General features: G+C 37.9%; 1 protein-coding gene across 20 annotated transcripts in view; it reads right to left on the bottom strand.

The window, feature by feature from the left end:
- Window positions 1–1,578: 1,578 nt before the first annotated feature.
- Window positions 1,579–19,758, bottom strand: part of CAMK2D (calcium/calmodulin dependent protein kinase II delta) — a 134,448-nt gene continuing 116,268 nt past the window's right edge. For 10 of the 20 annotated variants that reach the window (XM_072119214.1, XM_072119216.1, XM_072119225.1 and 7 more), the window contains 4 exons: window positions 11,016–11,091; window positions 7,489–7,583; window positions 4,334–4,559; window positions 1,579–3,072 (listed from right to left, as the gene is read on the bottom strand). In XM_072119214.1, coding sequence (XP_071975315.1) covers window positions 3,069–3,072; window positions 4,334–4,559; window positions 7,489–7,583; window positions 11,016–11,091 — 401 coding nt within the window. In that variant the 3' untranslated portion in view covers window positions 1,579–3,068. Of the gene's footprint in view, window positions 3,073–4,329; window positions 4,560–7,488; window positions 7,584–11,015; window positions 11,092–15,326; window positions 15,408–19,758 lie in introns of those variants that run through there. The other 10 variants (XM_072119208.1, XM_072119210.1, XM_072119207.1 and 7 more) reach the window with 2 other exon arrangements.

Below are 19,758 nucleotides of genomic sequence, written 5' to 3'. Positions count from 1 at the left end.
GGTCTCCATTGCCTACTTACACACCGATGTATGCCTTTTAAAGAATGAAGAATAAAGTGTTTTTATCCCGTTGGATGTGCTACGATTTCCTTCTTTGCTAAGCAGTTGTTATATATCCAAATGCGCACAGTTTTCTTACAAAACATAATGCAAGATATACACAAACACGACAAATGACTTTGTCCATGTAACAAACAGCACACGATGAAGCCAAATTAGCGAGGCAGAGATTGATCTGCCAAAGGAGGTGTAAGCTCCCCTATACGTTTCCCACCTGGCAACTAGTGGCGTGATTTATCTGTTACCAAAATACATAGCCCACACTAACAATGAACGCTTCATTTTCACACCTAAAACCTCAGCCTACGCACAACAGTTTATACCTAGTTCTCTTACCTGTCTTTCAAAAAATACCTTATAAGGGACATTAAAAACTTTTTCTTGGTTTGATTTGCAAAGTTCTCACAACGTACCTAAGTACTATACAATATCATTAATAGAACATGAAATAGAAAGCAACAAAACCAACTAAAATTATATCGTATCATAAAAGTTAACAACATAGGATCAAGACAAGGTTTCTTAATAAGAAAAAATTGGCGGAGATGTATTATCTGTGATGTCTATGAGAATAGAATTACAACCTATAATCTATCCAGTCCATCTATAAATTGTTGCAATCCATCAAATAGTGTAGTTTTTACACATTATTAGTGGCGGGCCACACACTGCAACACCCTTGTGTGAACAAGCCTCGACCTGCCAATCACAGCTGAAGTGTGCTGGTAACACCATTACCCTGCTTTATATACATTCATAACACACATACATGATTACTTAGTCTTTGCAGGAAGAAAACAGTAAGAAAACAATATTTTTTATGAAGTATATTTTATAAGAGTCCTCATGAGTAAGGAAACATTACAACATAACTTTATTGAGAGCTTGTAAAGTAAAAACGCAAGGATTTCAATGAAGCGAAAACAATACCAGTGCTAAATACGGAGACCACAATGTACTTAATTTTTCACAACCTAAAAAACCTTGTACTAGACTCAAATATTTAAACAAATATTGGTGAAGTTCGCATTCACATCTCAGTGTTTTTGGGAGTAAAGAAATAGTGGAGACTACAAGGAGAGAAGGTCACGCACATGCTTCAATTGGAGTTTGTTTGTAGCTGTTGATGTGACATGATGTTGGGGAGCCATGGTTATGGTTTATTATAGCCTGAATTTTGTGGCAGGCAAAAGGCTGTAGTCAGAACAGCACTGCCGGCCTCTGTAGACAAACAGAGGACCACGGTGACAAGGTTCCTTCGTCTTTACACTACTGATGTATGTTGTGAGGTCTTATGTACTACAGACAGGGACTAGAGAACCATTTTTTACGGATTTTAATTCCCTTTAAAATGTATGCATTGGTTATGGTTATAAACACACATACAAACACTCACGTAGTCTTCATGTGCATTTCATTTTATTTTTTCCCCTATGGTTACCATACATTTGTTAGTAATATAATGAAATCATAAAGGAAGATAAAGCTTTATGATGATTAAAATACAAACACGACAACTGCAACAGAAAACACAATTTTATTATTACTTGAATTTTCTCAGCTATTTTATGGCAATTTGAAATATATACACTGTGTTTATTGGTACTGTATATTGCAACATTACAAAAGATGATAAAATAAAACCACCATGGTGCAGCCTATTTTCATATGGTTTTGTGGAAGACAGAATTGATCTACAGTACTATATCTGCATTCCATGCGATATCTAAATAAAAAGTAAAAAAATAAGAACTTTACATCATCCACTATATCTAGATGCTGACAGCGATACCACTTCTAGACTAAAGATGTACAGAAAAAGAAGCATTTATTTTCACATAATTGAATTGGCAGGTTTCAATGGCTCAGCACATCTTGATAACATACGGTAGAAAATTAAATGCTCATAAGCATACTAGTATTACATCCAATATTAAACAACATTAACAATTTAAAGTGGAAAAATACAAAAAGAATTAAAAATCAAGAATGAGGATATCCCATCGTGCACACATGAAGTTCACAGCCCCTAGAAAGAAAGTGAGCAATGGAATCGAACATACAGATGTATGGAGCAATTTGAATAGAACTACACAACTACAGAACAACCAATAGTACATGGGCATCTTAAAGTAAACTTCTATTGAAAAAAACATTTGTCATGGTCTTCCTACAATATCATTCACAATGCCAATATAATATGGATTGTATCGTACACTGGATAAGTATAAAGTTCTCGGTAATTACTATAAGATTTTTTTTTTAATTCCTTACATACAGTAGATTGCTTGCTATTTTGTGTAACACAACCAACTTAATACACATTCATTACAACACACAATATACAATATCTAACTCTTACTGTACTTTGGGACTAGAACACAAAAATACCTATTTTGTTAAAGGACTAAATAACCCTGATTGCAAAATTTTGCTTTGTCTATTATCAAAAACCACCTATCACCCGTTCATAATTATCTATATACTGTATAATTATAAGACAGAAATCTTGGTATATATAAAAATGTGTAATAGATGCTTATACTAGAAAGTCTAACTTGTACTTGAACATGATACAGCAGTTATAGCTGTACTTTTTATGCATATTAACATTGAGTACTTTAGCAGTTGCTTAAAACAAAGTACTTCAAATGTTCAAAACTATAAGGTCGGAATCGCTCTAGATATATTTTCATCTGGGTTATCATACCTTAATATTGTAGACTGAACAATTCAACAAAAGAGTAAAAGCATTTTAATATTAATTGTTACAGCTTTTGAATTGGCAAAGTTTTGTGTGGTGTCACAACCAAGCCATAGTTAGATTGTCCTCAGGTGTGGCAGAGATGAAAATATAAAAATACAACACACAAAAGCATTACACATGAAGACATTCTGTGCTCAAATAAACACTTGTGATTAGGACACAGAGGAAGGATGCAGTTGGTCTAAGAGATACCATCCAGTTGTCTTGAGTGTTTACAATAAAAGGCTTGCAAGGCTTAGAGTTAGCTAGAGGGAAAAGAGAGAAGTTGGTTTAAGTATGAGAATAGAATACTGGAAAGATGTGATATGTGAAAATGACATATAGGAAAATGTTACATTTTGGTTCATAAACCTTGACTGCATATAAAAGGAATCCAGCAGGAAGATTTGGGATACCAAACAGCCTAGAGGTCCTTATGGACCACACACTTAAAGGGGCTCTCCGATGACAAAGACCTCACTAGACCTCATCTCCCCACACTTATTATTTCACTAATTCAGTGTCTGAATAAAAAAAAATCTTCTGTCCCTTTTTCCTGAAATCAAAGTCATTCCTGTGCCCTGCCAGCTCCTCCTACATTTGCAGTTTCCATACAAACGACCTGTATATTTTCTCTGCAGTCGGGCATGTGCAGTCAGCTCCTTGTTTCCTGCATTGGGGTGTGGTTGCACATTCCTGTGTATGAAGAAGCTGTGCTGACCAGGGGGATTGTGGGAGATGTAATCAGAATGGGGGTAGCCATCTTGGAGTGATGCAGCTGCAGCAGTGAGCCGTGAAGTGTCAAGTGAAGGAAAACAAGGTATACAGCCCAGAGTGGTGAGATTAGGGTGTGTAACTATAATATATGCAAAAGAACTGGTCAGTTTAAAAAAAAAAAGAAAAAAACCTTTAATGTCCCAAATTGTCCTGACAGGTTCCTTTTAAATATGGTCAATGTTTATTAATAATGGTACATATCATGTGATGGCACCAGGAACATCAGCGATGGGTCCATTCTATCTCTACGTAAGGCTATCCTGGCCTCAGCCATTGCTTATATATGGCATTTTGGAGAGAGAGAGAGAGAGAGAGAGACAGACCTGTGATTGGTTTAGTGTTCCATATTGCTCTGAGGTTCACTTAAATATATTATTTGTAATGCCTCATGGATGAGCGCAAATGATCATCCAGATGTATATAATGCAATGTCTAAGACAACCAAAGCACAGTATTTGTAGAGGTAGCAAAAGAAAGTTGGAACCCATTTTACAGAAATAAAGAGGGGAATGAGAATCAGAAGAGCAGGAAGATTTAGAAAGGGGACAGGGGGTATTTTAGCTATGTATATTTGATTAAGTGTAAAATAAAAGCTTTTTTTCTTTTTATTGTAAACAAGATCATTTAGTTCCCTGTAAGAAAAGGACTTCCTATGGGCTCTGCAGCTCTGAATAAAGGCAGATTTCTAGGTAAACTAGATAAACTGTCTTTCTGTTTCAGGAAGATCCTATGCAATAAGCTGGTCCTTACTTGGGTATTGTTGGTGACCCAGAACGGTGGAAGTGTACATTCTGCCATTTTCCATCACGGCGGTGCCAAACACGAGTTTCTTCTGACTGCATGGTCTTTGGCAACCCTGTGTTATCCATATACTGGGTGAGTCGAATGTAGGCAATGCAGGCCGCATCTTCCCCAATCAAGTGAACATGAGGGTTCAGGATAATCGTATGGATTGGCTTGTTGCTCTTGGATAAAGCTACAAATAGAAATAAAGGCTTTGAATGCATTCAATGGAAAAGAAAAACAGAGTTCCTAAAGATTAATTATGCATGTACTGAATGATAGAGAAGTGTCTATCAAGGTGTTATGAGGGTCATGTATTTCAATAACATTGCATTCACAACTGACAATCCTTGACAAAAGCTTGACCAGCCAGAACATCATCAGTTGGATGTTTATTTTGTGTAAAGGAAGAACAATGTACAAATATAACACAATCTTAAGGTAATTCATTAAAATTTTGGCAACTTAAAGTGTGACACAGAACCTAAAAGGTCACTTATAGCATATCCACATAGCTAAATGCCCCATCCTCTGGGCTCCGCACTGATATTGAGAATGAAGGAGATAGTAAGCATGCCAAGTCCTTTTAGGGGCTATTATTTATGGAACTTGGACATTAACCCCCTAACGCTGGAGCCACTTTTCACCTTCCTCACACGGCCCATTTTTTCAAATCTGCCCTGTGTCACTACAAGTGGTTATAACTTCGGAACGCTTTAACATATCCAAGTGATTTTAAAATTGTTTTCTGGTGACACATTGTACTTCAGGTTAGTTGAAAAATTTTGGTGGCATGTTGGTATGGTATGAGAAAATCAGATATTTGGTGAAAATTTGGAAATGAGATGCACTTTACAAATACTTCATTTTAGTGGGTCATTAGCTTATTGATGAGATTTAATTAACTCTTGAATGTACGGATGAAAAGAAAATTCTCAATTTTGGTTTACTTTCTTTTTGTATTTTTTGGGGGTCGTACACCGTACACTAAAAATACTATATTATATTTATTCTACAGATCACTATGATTACGGTGATACCTCATTTATATAGTTTTTCATTTATTTTTACAATTTTACTGCATAAAAACTAATATAGAGGAAATCTCATTTGTTTTTTCATCGCCATCTTTTCGGAGACGTAACTTTAAAAATTTTTTGGTTGACAGAGCTAGTTTAGGGCTTATTTTTCACGTGTTGAGTTGTTCTTTTCAGTGGTACCATTTTGGTGCACATAACTTTTTTTGATCACTTTTTAGAACATTTTTGTGCAGAGATTTTATGAAAAATTTACATTTTTGGCATGTTTTTCGGGTTTTGTTTTTACGGCGTTCACCGAGTGGGTCCAGTAATGTTTCTGAGTTATTGTACGGATCGTTACGGATGCGACAATACCAAATATGTGGGTTTTTTTGGCGATTTTGTGGTTTTCTTCTCACTTTATTGCATGTATATAGGGAATATTTGTGTTTAGGGAAGGAGGATCGCGTAGCCCCGGGGCTGCGATCGGAACAGCGGACCCCCCCCCCCCGGTAAGCGCCGGTGGGGGGGTGGGGGTGGATGCGGGAGGTGTGTTCCGATTTACTTTAAATGCACCCTAACACGCCGCTGTCAGCGCGACCACGGCATGTTTGGGGTTAACACCCGCGATCGGAGAAATCTCCGATCGCAGGTGTTAGAGGCAGTTGTCAGCTATAACATATAGCCTAAACCCGCAGCTTCTGGCCCCGGCTCTGTTCAGGAGCCGGGGCCAGAAGCATGACGTAATAGTACTGCATTTTGCGGGAACACAGCTCCCGCGATGCAGTACTATTACGTCAAATGTCGGGAAGGGGTTAATAACAGGAGAAGCGTTAGCGCTTTTTTATGAGTTCTCCCAGAAAAGAGCCCTAACTGTACTACCGTACCAGTTTTGTTCATTTCCTGCTGAATTAGCGTATACAAATAAAGGCAACATTATTTCATGCTGGGACAGATGAAGGGAGGAATGGGACCGAAAGATAAGATTACAAGTCTGTACAGGAGATGGGAACATAAGAAGTGCATGTATGTAATATTCAATTACCGTATATTCCGGCGTATAAGACGACTTTTGAAGACTGAAAAATCTTCTGTCTGGGGTCGTCTTATACGCCGGTAAGGTTTCTCACCTTTCCCGCGATCCACCGAAGCTCCGCTGCTACACTCCGGTCGCCGGTGACAGCTCCGTGGGTGCCGGCGTCGCAGAGAATATTCTGTGAGCCGCCAGCGCCGGCCGGAGTGTAGCAGCGGAGCTTCGGTGGATCGCGGGAAAGGTGAGAAGCTCTAGAGAAAAATTAGAGAGGAAAGAGTGTGTGTGTGTGTGTGTGTGTGTGGGGGGAACATTATTATAAATATTACACAAAAAAAATCCCTGGATGACAATTCAGATGTTTGGAATGTGCTGTATACTAGGGGGGGGGGCAGTTTGGCTATATACAGGGGGCTGGCTGTATACTGGGGGGACTGGCTGGCAAAATACAGGGGGAGCTGGCTGTATACTGGGGGGACTGGCTGTATACTGGGGTGGTTGTTTGGCTATATACAGGGGAGGACTAGATATATACTGGGGGGACTGGCAGTGGTATATGGCATAGTAGTTATATTCCTGTACATAAGGGGCAGTATTATAGTACAGTATGGTAACATTTACAGTAAAATGGACGATGGTAATGTTGTTGTTGTATGCCTTATGTTTATGAGCAACAGTTTTCCTGCTATATACCTTAATGTCATAAGAATTTAAATTAAAAAAGGACCATGTTAAATTCAAATCTGTTTTTTTTTTTAAATTTTTACCGGTGTTTTGTATGCGTTGGAAAAGGGGTAGTCTTATACGGCGAATATATCTTAAACTCTATATTTTAACAGGAAAGTAGGGAGGTCGTCTTATACACCAGGTCGTCTTATACGCCGGAATATACGGTAAATAAAAAGAAGATATAAATGTACTAGAAGTAAAGTGTAATTTGCGGGAAGTTAGCAGACAATTAAAACAAGATGTTGTGGATTTTGGAATGGGTGAGCGGCCTCCTATGGAGGCCAAAACTTAAATCTGTCTCAATATTTGTTCAGTAAAAAAAAAAAAAAAAAAAAGAAACATACCATTTTCAAAGTAAAATCGATGGAAATCCATGCCTTCTACAAGGTTTCCCAGGGCTTCAGGCTCAAATGAAGTAAGGCCAGGATCACAAATCTTTCTGTAAATTAAATATTAACTTTTAAGTTGAAATGTTTCAGAGAGCTCCAGACACTTTACAAATACTATGCAGAGTTGAATAGAATAGAATGCTTTATTGTCCCCATAGGGGAAATTGATTTTGTCACAACGACAACAACTCCTCCATTCATGATCACAATTATACATATACAAACAATTAAGATACTAACATACATATATTACAAACAATTAAATAGATCCACAGATAAGTAAAAGAAATTTTAAAAGACGGTAAAAAAAAAAAAAAGAAAGCACCATGGTTAAAAATATTAATTACTTGCCCATATTAACTAGTGCAATTACCCTAGGTATGAAAGAGTTTCTAAAACTCTTAATATGCAGAAACCGTTCACTAAATGTACTACGTTGACCAATCAGTGTGTTATGTAATGGGTTTTTCTCGTTACATACAATGGACTTAAATTTGGAAAGCATACGTGCACACAAGACTGACTCCCAATCCTCCATCTTAGAGCCAACAATTGAGGTCACCTTCCTAACCAATTTCTTAAATTTGTTTAAGTCAGTCGTGCGTGCATTGTTGCCCCAGTTGGAAGAAGAGCACTGATCAAGTAGAATTTTAAAAGCAACCAAATCAAAGTTTACAGCGGGGTCTCCCGCGCTCCACATCTCCCCAAGCGCCACAACGGTCATAGAACTGTATTCACACCACCTTAAGCCCAGAAATCCGTGCCTGAAGGTCTGATGTTATAAGACCGAAACGTTGCATTAATTTTGGATTGCCGATTCACTATAATAAAATATGCAAATCAACTATCACAGGAGTGCCAAGTTTTTTTTCAAGATTTATTGAGAGGTGTTGCAGCCTACTTGTGCACCCATACCACCAACATTGAGTGACGTGTATTACTTCCACTATCCACAGTATAGGGCCTAACTTGCTGATCGATGGGGGTCTCAATCATGAGACCCCCACAGATCACGAGAACGGTGGGTCCGACAGGATCCCAGGTAACTTCAGTAGTCAGAGAGACTTAATGTAAATCTACCATCACAAAACCAACTTGGGACACTTACCCATAGTTCCAGGCACAGTGAATGTGGCAATATTCTTATACGTGTCATCAATGGTCTCCTTCCTTCTAAAATCAACATTAAAACAATATGTTAATTAGCCCGAGGGGTTACCACAGCCCCTCTGTGATCTGTCTTTAAAGTCTGTTACACAGTATCACCCTCCCCTTGCATCTTTAGCCCTTGTGCAGTGAGCACTTCCTGAGGTAGCAGGCGTAAGGGGAGACAGTGTAATAGCCAGTAAAGCAAGATCACAGAAGGGCTAGGTCAGCCCTTCTGGCTCATTAGCATATTTTTAAAAGTTTATAAGGAAAAAGGACATGGATAATAAATCTAAGAAGATTACCACAGTCAAGGTCTGCAACTATGGGTGAGTAAATGTCCCAGGTTATTGCACAATTTTAATGGTAGTTTTTCTTTTAACCCTTTACCGACATGTGACTTATTAGACAACCCGGAGTTATAGTACACCATGTAAATAAATATTAATAAAAAAAATCCCTAGAATTGATATGAAAATAAACAGTAAAAATCCTAAACATGTTAGGTATCACTGCGTCTAAACCTAAAAAAATGATAAATGTTATTTCTGCCGTATAACCCTGTAACAGAAAATAGTGCCTAAAGGCGAAAATGCCACTCTTTCTCCCTTTTGCAACAAACAAAAAATGTAATAAAAAGTGGTCCTTAAAATGGCAGCAATGAAAAAGTCATCTTATCTTGCAAAAAATAACACCACACACAGCGCCGTACAACCGAAGTATAAAAAAGTTAGCAGCGCAAGAAGATGGCAAAATGGAGAATTGTATGAAAACCTATATAAATGTATCATCTCCGTGATAATACCAAACTTAAAAAAATATAGGAGACATGTCATTTGGGGCGCACAATGAAAGTGGTGAAAATGCAGCTTTTTTTCACCAATTTCACAGGATTCTAAATTTTTATCCCGCATCCCAGTACACGGCATGGAATATTAAATACTGTCACTATGAATTGCAATGTGTTACCCAAAAAACAAGCTCTCACACAGCTCTTTACATGGGAAAATGAAATGAAAATGCAAAAACAAAAAAGGGCATGGTCGTTAGGAAGTTATAGGGGTATTCCCACAAAGACAAGTTTCTTTTATATACTCAAAATAACACATTCTCTAATTAACGGTTATTAACAAAAATACAGCATTTCACAGATATAATTCCAACCTGTCTCCATCAGTCCTACTGTACACAATTTCAGTTGCCCCTTGTTTCCGACCATGGATCTTCTGACTTTAAGGTCAGCAGCCATCTAGCCCGACACTGTGGAGCTGAGCTCTTCTCTGATCCCTGAAGCCCCCCTATGAGCTCACACTGACAAACAACAGAAGCAGCGAGAGGAGAGCTACAAGCCACAGGAAAATATGTTTTTTTATCCAGGGGAATGGAGAGGGAGGCACAGCAGATCTGATCGTGTGATAGAGCAGAAATGTGGCAGAGCGGACTGTGTCATTGTGTGTGATATCTATCTCATGGATCTTATCATCGCATCTCTCTTTCTATGTGTCAGAATATAAATGAAAAAGTGTGTACACTGATCATGGCCGGCGCCAGCTCAGGGCATACCTGGGGAAGAGTCGGTGCCCACATAAGACTGTAAATAAGGAATCCATCTGGATAAGGGGGCTTGTATAAAATAACCATTTAGGGGCTGTTTGGTTAAAAACTAAAACGGTCTCCTGTTCCCTAGTTTCAGAATTTTTAATGCCGCCACATTAACTGCAAAGAGACCTACTGAAACCTGGTGCCGACCCTGACAATGTAACCATACTGTCAGCACACTGCATCTGACAGCACCAGAGGTATCATTAAGTGTCTGCTTAGAGAGTTGCTGAATATTATAAACACTGCTATAATATAATAATGTATATATATTTATATTATTGCACTGACCAGCTAAAATAGTAATAAAACTGAGTAAAATTGTAAAGTAAGGGGTTAAAATGATCTCTGTTGTGTAAACAGCACTAGGGTATTGAAATATGAGAATTTTCTTTGGTGGACAAAGCCCTTTAAAGCCATCTATAGGCTTGAGATAACATTTGGATAAACTATGCTTGGCCTACATCCATCCCTCCAAACTCACAAACAAGAACATTTGGCAGAGCATGCATGTATTTTCTCAATAGAGAGATGGGAATAAGCTGCTTCCTTATCCCTCTGGACTGCATAATCACCACTAAGGTACAGTTGTAAATTGCAGGCATGAATATGCTTTTTAACAGCCATATCATTTAACAGTGGAAAATAGATATTTCTAAATTCTGGAATACATCATCCACATGATCAAATACTTAATAGACACAGACTATTAATAACACTATTCTAGTGACACTTACGTATAAGCTTCAAAGTCTCCATTGTTAATTGCTTCAATAAGCTGCTCTGTGACTTTGATAATTTCCTGCTTGCGAGCTAAATGGAAAAAGTAGTAATTAAATTACATTACAGGCATAATAGACAAAAAAACCAAAACAGCTAATAAATCTGTAGTATCAGTGGAACTTATAGCAGCAGACTGCAACCGCATAAGGTCATTATGTAACAAGTAGATGACATCCCACTGCTTAGATCACGTGTGACACATCTGTCTAGATTTTGGGGCTAAATGTCTCTTATGTGCTCTTATGCATTCCCGGACAGTACTCTCAAAATGACGAAGGAGAAACCAGGGGCACTTACTCATAGATAAAGGCAGTGTGGTAATCCTCATTTTTGTCATACATAGCCCCTTCTTTCTAAAATAAACTTCCAAAATGATGCCCCGAGTCACTCCGCGCTGCAAATTCACAAGCCAGCTCCTGTAACATCCCCAGAAGCCCATCAGGCTTATTTGCATTATTTTAAAAGTTTATTTTAGCAGGAAGGAGGTCAAGGATAACAAATATAGGAATATTACCACAGTTACAATGCCTGGATCTATGGGTAAGTGTCCCTGGGTTATCATTCTTGATTTTGATTGTAGATTTCTTTTAGTGTGGTTGTACTGGATCAGAAAAACGTGTCTGCTTTCTTCAAGAAACACATTTACTTCTCTCCATGGGATGTTGCTGCTAGGCTTTGCTGAAATGAATGAGGCTTAGCTGCAATGATGCACACAACCTATGGCTAGGTGTGGCAAAGGTTTGGTAAACCAGAGCTCCTACCTAATGTTTTTAACCGTGCAGAATGTTTCAACATCAAAATTGATAGAGTTGCAGGTAGTGTTTACATTTTTTTCTTTATATTCAGAAAACTAAATCTATAGCAGAAATTAGATTTAAATGCGTATTGGATGGTGACTCTCCAATAAACCTAATATACAATTTGGCCATCATTACCACCAGTAATAGCAACCTAATCTTTCTATAATATTTACCCATTAAATGGTTACTAAGCAGATTCTAAGTAAAATATGCAAATATGTTTTCCAGGATGGGTTAAGGAAAACCCACATCTTTTAAACTACCTTGTAAGGCAGACCACTTGACATCAAGCATGACTTTCAAGAAGCCTAATGATACGAGGCAGGATTAAAACAAATAAAACCAAACCAGTATTTCTATTCCAGAAGGTACAGATTCCACATATAAATTATAGAAATAAGAAAAAAAATTACATATGCTGCAGAATGATATAAACAAGAAATGGACAAGGATAAAATGATTCAAAAATAATATAGAAGATCATACAGTCTGATCTAAATGTTAAATTGCCGAATTTTTGCTGAGTCCCTTTAGTTTGAAGAATTGGTAGGGTTCCAGCTGACAATGCTTATACATTTATGTGGTATTAAAACCTTTATGTTTAAAAGGGTAATTACTTTAAAATTAATGTTGTAAAACCTGAGTTTATAGTTACCCCAGAACTTTGTTTTAAAGGAGTAATTGTCATTTCAGATAATTTTTAATATATGGTGAGGGAGTGTTGTGAACATTTGATAAAATATACTTCGTTGGAAACAGGCTGCAAAGTTCCCCTTAGTAGAGGTGTTACTTCTGAGTTCAAAAGGCAGATCTGTCTCTCTATCAGACTGATGAACAATTTCTCTCTGCCCAAACATAGGGACATTAGAAGTAAGATCATAAGCAGCCTCCATAGACACACACACTATAGATGGAATATGGATCTCTACAAAAGTGAGCATTGAAGCCTTTTGCTTTACAAACATAAGCAGCATTTCTTAATAAAGTACATTAGAACCATGCTCACAAACCTCTAGAGTTATCTCTAGATAGTAGAAATGAATTTTAGACACCAAGACACAATTTAACAACACAAAAACATAAGGAGGATGGTTTATGTACTGGGTGCCTATACAGAAAATGCAATAAAATCATTCTACTAATCTTAAACACAGATAACCACTAACCAAGTTTTGGGTGTTCTATTATTATTTTACCTGGTTGAAGAAATGATAAAGAATAATTTTTTGTCAAAATATGGAATTATCCCAATGGCCCTGGGACACAATAGGGATTTCATTTTTACTTACATGTAAGCACTAAGCAGACAGCTTTTTCTATATTATACTGAAAAGAAAAGAATTAAAGAGGACCTATCAGTCCTTACAGACTGGTTATTTAGTGTCCCAAATCGTTCTTTACCAAGTCCCTATATTTAAAAAAAAAAAAAACCTTTATACTTGCCTAAACATGCGTCAGATGAGACGCATCGAAACCCATGTCTTCTGCTCTCCGCAGCACAGTCGCGTAGTGAAGCCGGAGCTGTACAGTACGGTGTATACACAGTGAGGCTGTATTCAGACGAACGTTGATACAAACGCGCCTCCTCCTGCTCTCCTGCGCACTGCCGTGTGCTACGGGCTATGGCAAGTACATGTTTGTCCGAATGCAGCCTTACTCCTTTTCATATAAAACCAGCATCAATGTTTAACCAAGCTAAAACAAGCCTAGCCACTGAAATCTGTCATTTAACACATGGCTATAACAAGCATGAAGCACATAGATTGCATGCTATTAAACAAAAAAAAACCCAAAACCCTGCTAAGTCACTTATCAATGCTTTATTATTACTGATCAAATTCAGCACTTCCATGTTGTCATGGAAACCTACCAAAGTCCTCCAGTAATGTAAATGAGGTAGCTAAAATGTGTTATCTTTCGTGAAACTGAAGATACTATATACAACTGCATACTTGCAAAGGACAAAAAAAATTATATTTTAAGTAATTCTACGTAAATGCAAATTGTGCTTATTCTTAGATTAACAAAATAAAATGTGTTGTTATTTTATATGTACATAGTTAATGGATTCATTAAAAGGTAGAAGTAAAATAAGACCAGAAATGTGCTCAACGTGATAAAAGTAAACTTTGCATTTACTTTATTAAGGAAAAAGATTTCTCTAGGCAATTTTTTTAGCTCTTTTTATGCTAGACTTTTAGGCCTGTTATTCAGCCTGATCTCTAAGTTTAGACATCAATAGCAAAACTATCATATACTACAAGTCTTAGGGGGTCTAAAAATGGTAAAAAATTAATTTAAAAAACCTAAAACCTAATTCCCCTCCCTTTGCCTAGAGCCAATACAAAAACAAGAACAAAAAAAATTAACATGTTAGGCATCTCTTATCTCTAAATGCCAGGTTTATCAAAATATAAAAACAGTGAACCCCATAAAGGTAATTAGTGGCCAAATGTCTGAAAGGACACTTTTTTGCCATTTCGCAACTGATAAAAATTTGTATAAAAAGTGATCACAAATTTAAAACCTAAAACAGCTACGTAACATCCCTGTGATTATACTGACAAAGTATGGTGTCATTTGAAGCAAACAGTGAAAGGTATGCAAAAGTTCCCTGCTTCATAGTACAAAAAGGAATATTAATGTATAATCAGGAGGCCAAGCTGTCACCCAGACCCCACCACCACCACCAGTGGCAGTCGTAATTGTTTAATAGCTGCTGAAACAGTCGCTAGCAGCGTTTAAATTCCTGCGACAGTGTGCACTGGTAGTAACATGTAACAAAATGGTAGTGACCTGCGACGTCAGCAAGCTAGTGCTCACTCATGGGGTTTAGCAATTTAAATGCCGATGGTGACATAACCCGCCTTTGCGGTTTGGGTCCACTCATCACTAGTTATCAGCAGAAAATAAAAATGACCTCATGTAATTTTTTTACCAGGTCACTTTGAGATCACATGACCTAAATAACAAGAAATTTTTCATCAATAACGGTATATTATATAATAATACGGTAAGAGAAAATTTACTGGGATACATTTATGAATGCCAATTTTACGCACAACAAGGCATAATTTTCTATGTAAAAACCTGGCATGAAAGCTTGCTACTATTGACTGCAGTCCCACATTGGAGACAACTGTGGTGAGCCATGCACCGAATATATGAAGAGGCACACAGGGGTAAGAGGTTAATGTGACCAGTGTTGGTCATAATAACTTGGGGGACTATGCATCTAATTAAAGGAAATATATATATCTCTTTAACTCATCAGAAACATCTTTGATCTTTCTTTAATAAGTATTTTACATTAACGATTATCTCCTGCAATCTTGGTATATGCACTTTGGGCAAGTTTAATAATGCTCTAACCTATACAATGTATTGTTTAAAGTCATTTTTAGTTGTCATTACTAATATATGTCATGAAATGGCTCTTAACCATATAATCTTTCCTACACTTACACTGAGCAAATGGAGTATTGGATTGAGAAGGATCTGATTCATTCGAATGACTCTTTGAATTTGTGTTTTCTGTACACTTAGCTGTAGAATTGATGGAAAGAAACACAACATATGAACAAATGAAAATGAAGATGTATAGTGACACCAGAATCTTCATCAGGTATTGGCAACAGGTGCGGCCACTGGGGCATTCTATGGCTGGTGTCCAACACGATGAGGATGAAGAAGGAACAGAAGACAAAGAGGTAGAGTAGCAGCAGGAAGACTGATGAGCTGAATAGAAGCTCCTTGTGCTACCCTCCACTGTGAAGACTGTACTTTTGGCATGCAAGAATGAAGAAAACAAAAATGAAATCATATAAACTGCAACACAAAATAAAGCAGTATGAAACAATATAAGCAGGAAACAAGATCTTCACATATTGAAACTTTGTGCAAACTTTGAATGCAAAAGAAAAAAAATATCTGCCTATATGTCGAAAAGGTTTTTCTAACTGTAAAGCAAAGCACATACATGCTTTCTACTGTATCATAACTAAGGGTTTTGGCTTAGTCATATTTTGTATGATGATTTTTTATTTTAAAATTTTCCCTAAATGAGCAATTAGTTCATAATTATTTTTACTACAGGTAAAACAACACTCATCCTGAATTCTCTTAACACCATCACCAATATACTAATTCTACTAAATCTAGAGTGTAACAAAAGACACACAGGTAGGGGAGTATTGGGTCAAACATAAAAAATCTCCTACAATTAGCTGCTGTTCCCAGGGAAACAACCTGCCAGCTCTGTATCTGGAGCAGTACATGCTGCCTATTAAAATAAATGGACCTTCTATGTAAATGTAAAGAGGGCTGAATCCTACCTGCTCTACTGTGGTGCACACACATGACTTTTTTTTCAACCATTTCATTACCGGCCAATTTTCCAGTTTTGAATTTTCGTTTTTTTATTTCCCTCCTTCCACAATCCAGATTTTTTTTATTTTCCATTTACAGAGACCTACAAGAGCTTGTTATGCGAGGGAGAAATTGTATTTTCTAGTGGCATAATTTTTTATTTTGTTCATTGTACAGGGAAGCTGGAAAAAAAATGCAAATGTGGTAGAATTGCCCAAAAACACATGCGCACCATATTCTTACTTTTTTTTTTCCTGGGCGGTCCAAATAACACCTCACCTTTATTCGTTGGGTTGGTATGATCACAGTGATACCAAATTTATTTAAGTAATAATACTAAAAAAAAAAAAAAATTAAAATGTGAAATAAAAATTCTTAGGTTTTGCCATATTCTGACAGCAATAAATTTTTTCAGACTATGGGGTATGGGGCTGCCATTTTCTGTTAAGGGGTTCAGTGTCGGGAATAATAGTCTTTATATTATGATAGATTGGACATTTTGGGACACATTTTTTATTTTACTTATTTTTGTGTTCTAGGGAAAGGGGGTGATTAAAAAATATAAAAATTCAAAACTTTTTAATTTTACTATTATTTCAGACCGTTTAACTCTAGAGTATCTCATCACTCATGCAATATACTGCAATATCTTAAGCAGGCTTTCATGGCAACCAATCGGTGCCCTCCAATGACGTCACGAAAGGCGTTGACAGAAAAATCGAAGAAGGTGGCGCCCATCAGAAAATCTGTTAGGTGCCGCTGTCAGCTTTCACCACGGAACCTAACAGGTTAACTGCCGCATTCAGTGCAAGCACCAACCACAGCAGTCACCGGCGGGTGTAATACAGCTGACATCCACCGCGTATGAAGAGGGCTAAGCCAGTACATAGTCGTACAGCAGTAAGCAACTGGTTAAATAAGTCTTGGGTAGGTGGCCCTCTATTTTATCAACATGCAGTAACAAGCATATGGGTTGTCTAAGACATGCTTCCCCTTTAACTTCAGAGTACTAGCATTCATTGACTAGATCTTGGTCTTTTAACTAATAAACAAAATAAACTCTATACTATTGCATGGAAAACTTAATAAAACTCAGTTATACAAATGACTTGAGAATTTCATATAATTTCAGAGTTTATATTTATTTTGTTGCTTCTTTGTGGCAAATCATTGCAATTTAATCACTTTGTTGTCTTGCTAATGACAGTGACTAATTTCCTTCTGCAATTGGAACTGTCATCACAAATGAAACACATTATCATTAAAATGTAAACATCATTAATGAGTACATCAAAAATCATCAGAAAACTCTCACTAGGTGAAAGGTCTTCTTTTCCATTCCTTTTCCAGTCAGTATTTTTCTTGGTGTATTACATTCACTAATTTAATCAAATTTTTCATCTAATTTTTCTGTATATGCCAGTAGAACCCTGGACGTATACGCTGTGCCTATACATAGACATATAATGGCAGATGGATACGTCCTATACTGTGGAACTATACTGTGGAATGTGCACTAATAAAAGGTTAGTGACCTCTTAACCTTTATAGCAAATCTTTAAAAGATGGGTCAAAACCATTATATAAAATATGACCTTGCCAACCGCTTTTCCCTGAGCCTGCTAAAAAACATATAAGCAAAAGTGGCGTAACATTAAAGAGTTATATGAGCATCTAAGAGAATAATGGAAGCAGCAGATGATTTCACAGGGGAAAGTGTTGTGTATGTAGGATACACTAATTGATACATTATTTATGAAATGACTTCATGAAGGGGGGGGGGGTGCATTTACAAAATGAACTAAACCAATTACAAAGATAAATAATTCTGCTGGTAATTAGAAAGAACATGCTTTTTGATCATTATGCAAAAAAGCTTCTTGGTGCAGTAGGTAGGTAGGTATGTCTGCTAGTGTACCCATTTTCTTTTTAGCACCTTATTTGCACCTCCTTTAGATGACGTCACACACTAAGTAAAGGTTGGGTGCTGGACAATGTACAAAGAAGAAAATCACTGTACCAAGAAGACTGGGCTGAACCAAAGCACTAAAAAGCTAGTTGGCTTAATGATACACAAAAAAGACATCTACCATCAGGTATAGTGATGGTAAACTGTAAAAAGGAGCCAAATCCAGCTTGTGAAGATCTTTTTAAAACATCATCTTTATTTGCGCTTATTCAACATCCAGGTATGCAGCGAATAAAAGTTCAACGTGTTTCAAGCGGTATAACCGCTCATAATCATGACATGATTTAGAGCGATTATACAGCTTTTTAAAAGATCTTCACAAGCTGGATTTGGATTGCTATTATGCCCTTTCAGCATGAGAGGTTGGTGAGCTGGAACAATTTTTTTTTCTATAGTGGTGGTAAACGCCTATAAACTCACCAGTCGCCGTCTTCTGCACTGTCTAAAACATTTTTTATTACTTGATAGGGTATTGTCTTTGATGAAATTTAAACTTATATTCTATGTGCTAACGAGCTGGAGGCGCTGAGGAGTACATCATCTGAGTGCCTCCTAGCTCCTAACGCCCTGTATATTTTAATTGTAGTTGGGTCCAGCCCAATATAATTCAGACTGCTGGTGACATCACTTAAATCTCTCAGCTGCACTCCGGCTCGCATGGAAAGTCTCTGCGCGTGTGCCTGCTGTGTCTAACATCAATATACCTAATAGTATAAGTCCTTTAATATTCTCTTTTGTTGGAAGATGCTTGTGTAGAGCAGAAAAGAATGATACTTTAGGATTCTTCGGAGCTGGAAGAGCTACTTTAAAATTAATTTATCACATGACCCTATTACCATATATACTAGAGTATAAGCCGAGTTTTTCAGCACAAAAATTGTGCTAAAAAACCCTAACTCAGCTTATACTCAAATCTATAAAAAATTAACACTGATCTCCCATTTCAGACAGAACAAACCCCCCTCCCAGATCCTCTTCTTGCTTCATGTGCTCCAGGGGCTGGCTGTACACTGGGGGGATATGGGCTGGCAGGCTATACACTGGGGGGATATGGGCTGGCAGGCTGTACACTGGGGGGATATGGGCTGGCAGGCTGTACACTGGGGGGATATGGGCTGGCAGGCTGTACACTGGGGGGATATGGGCTGGCAGGCTGTACACTGGGGGGATATGGGCTGGCAGGCTGTACACTGGGGGGATATGGGCTGGCAGGCTGTACACTGGGGGGATATGGGCTGGCAGGCTGTACACTGGGGGGATATGGGCTGGCAGGCTGTACACTGGGGGGATATGGGCTGGCAGGCTGTACACTGGGGGGATATGGGCTGGCAGGCTGTACACTGGGGGGATATGGGCTGGCAGGCTGTACACTGGGGGGATATGGGCTGGCAGGCTGTACACTGGGGGGATATGGGCTGGCAGGCTGTACACTGGGGGGATATGGGCTGGCAGGCTGTACACTGGGGGGATATGGGCTGGCAGGCTGTACACTGGGGGGATATGGGCTGGCAGGCTGTACACTGGGGGGATATGGGCTGGCAGGCTGTACACTGGGGGGAT

This window comes from Engystomops pustulosus, chromosome 1 (genome assembly GCF_040894005.1).
Source record: "Engystomops pustulosus chromosome 1, aEngPut4.maternal, whole genome shotgun sequence".
Taxonomy (NCBI): Eukaryota; Metazoa; Chordata; class Amphibia; order Anura; family Leptodactylidae; genus Engystomops; species Engystomops pustulosus.
This window is presented reverse-complemented; position numbering and strand designations above follow the sequence as displayed.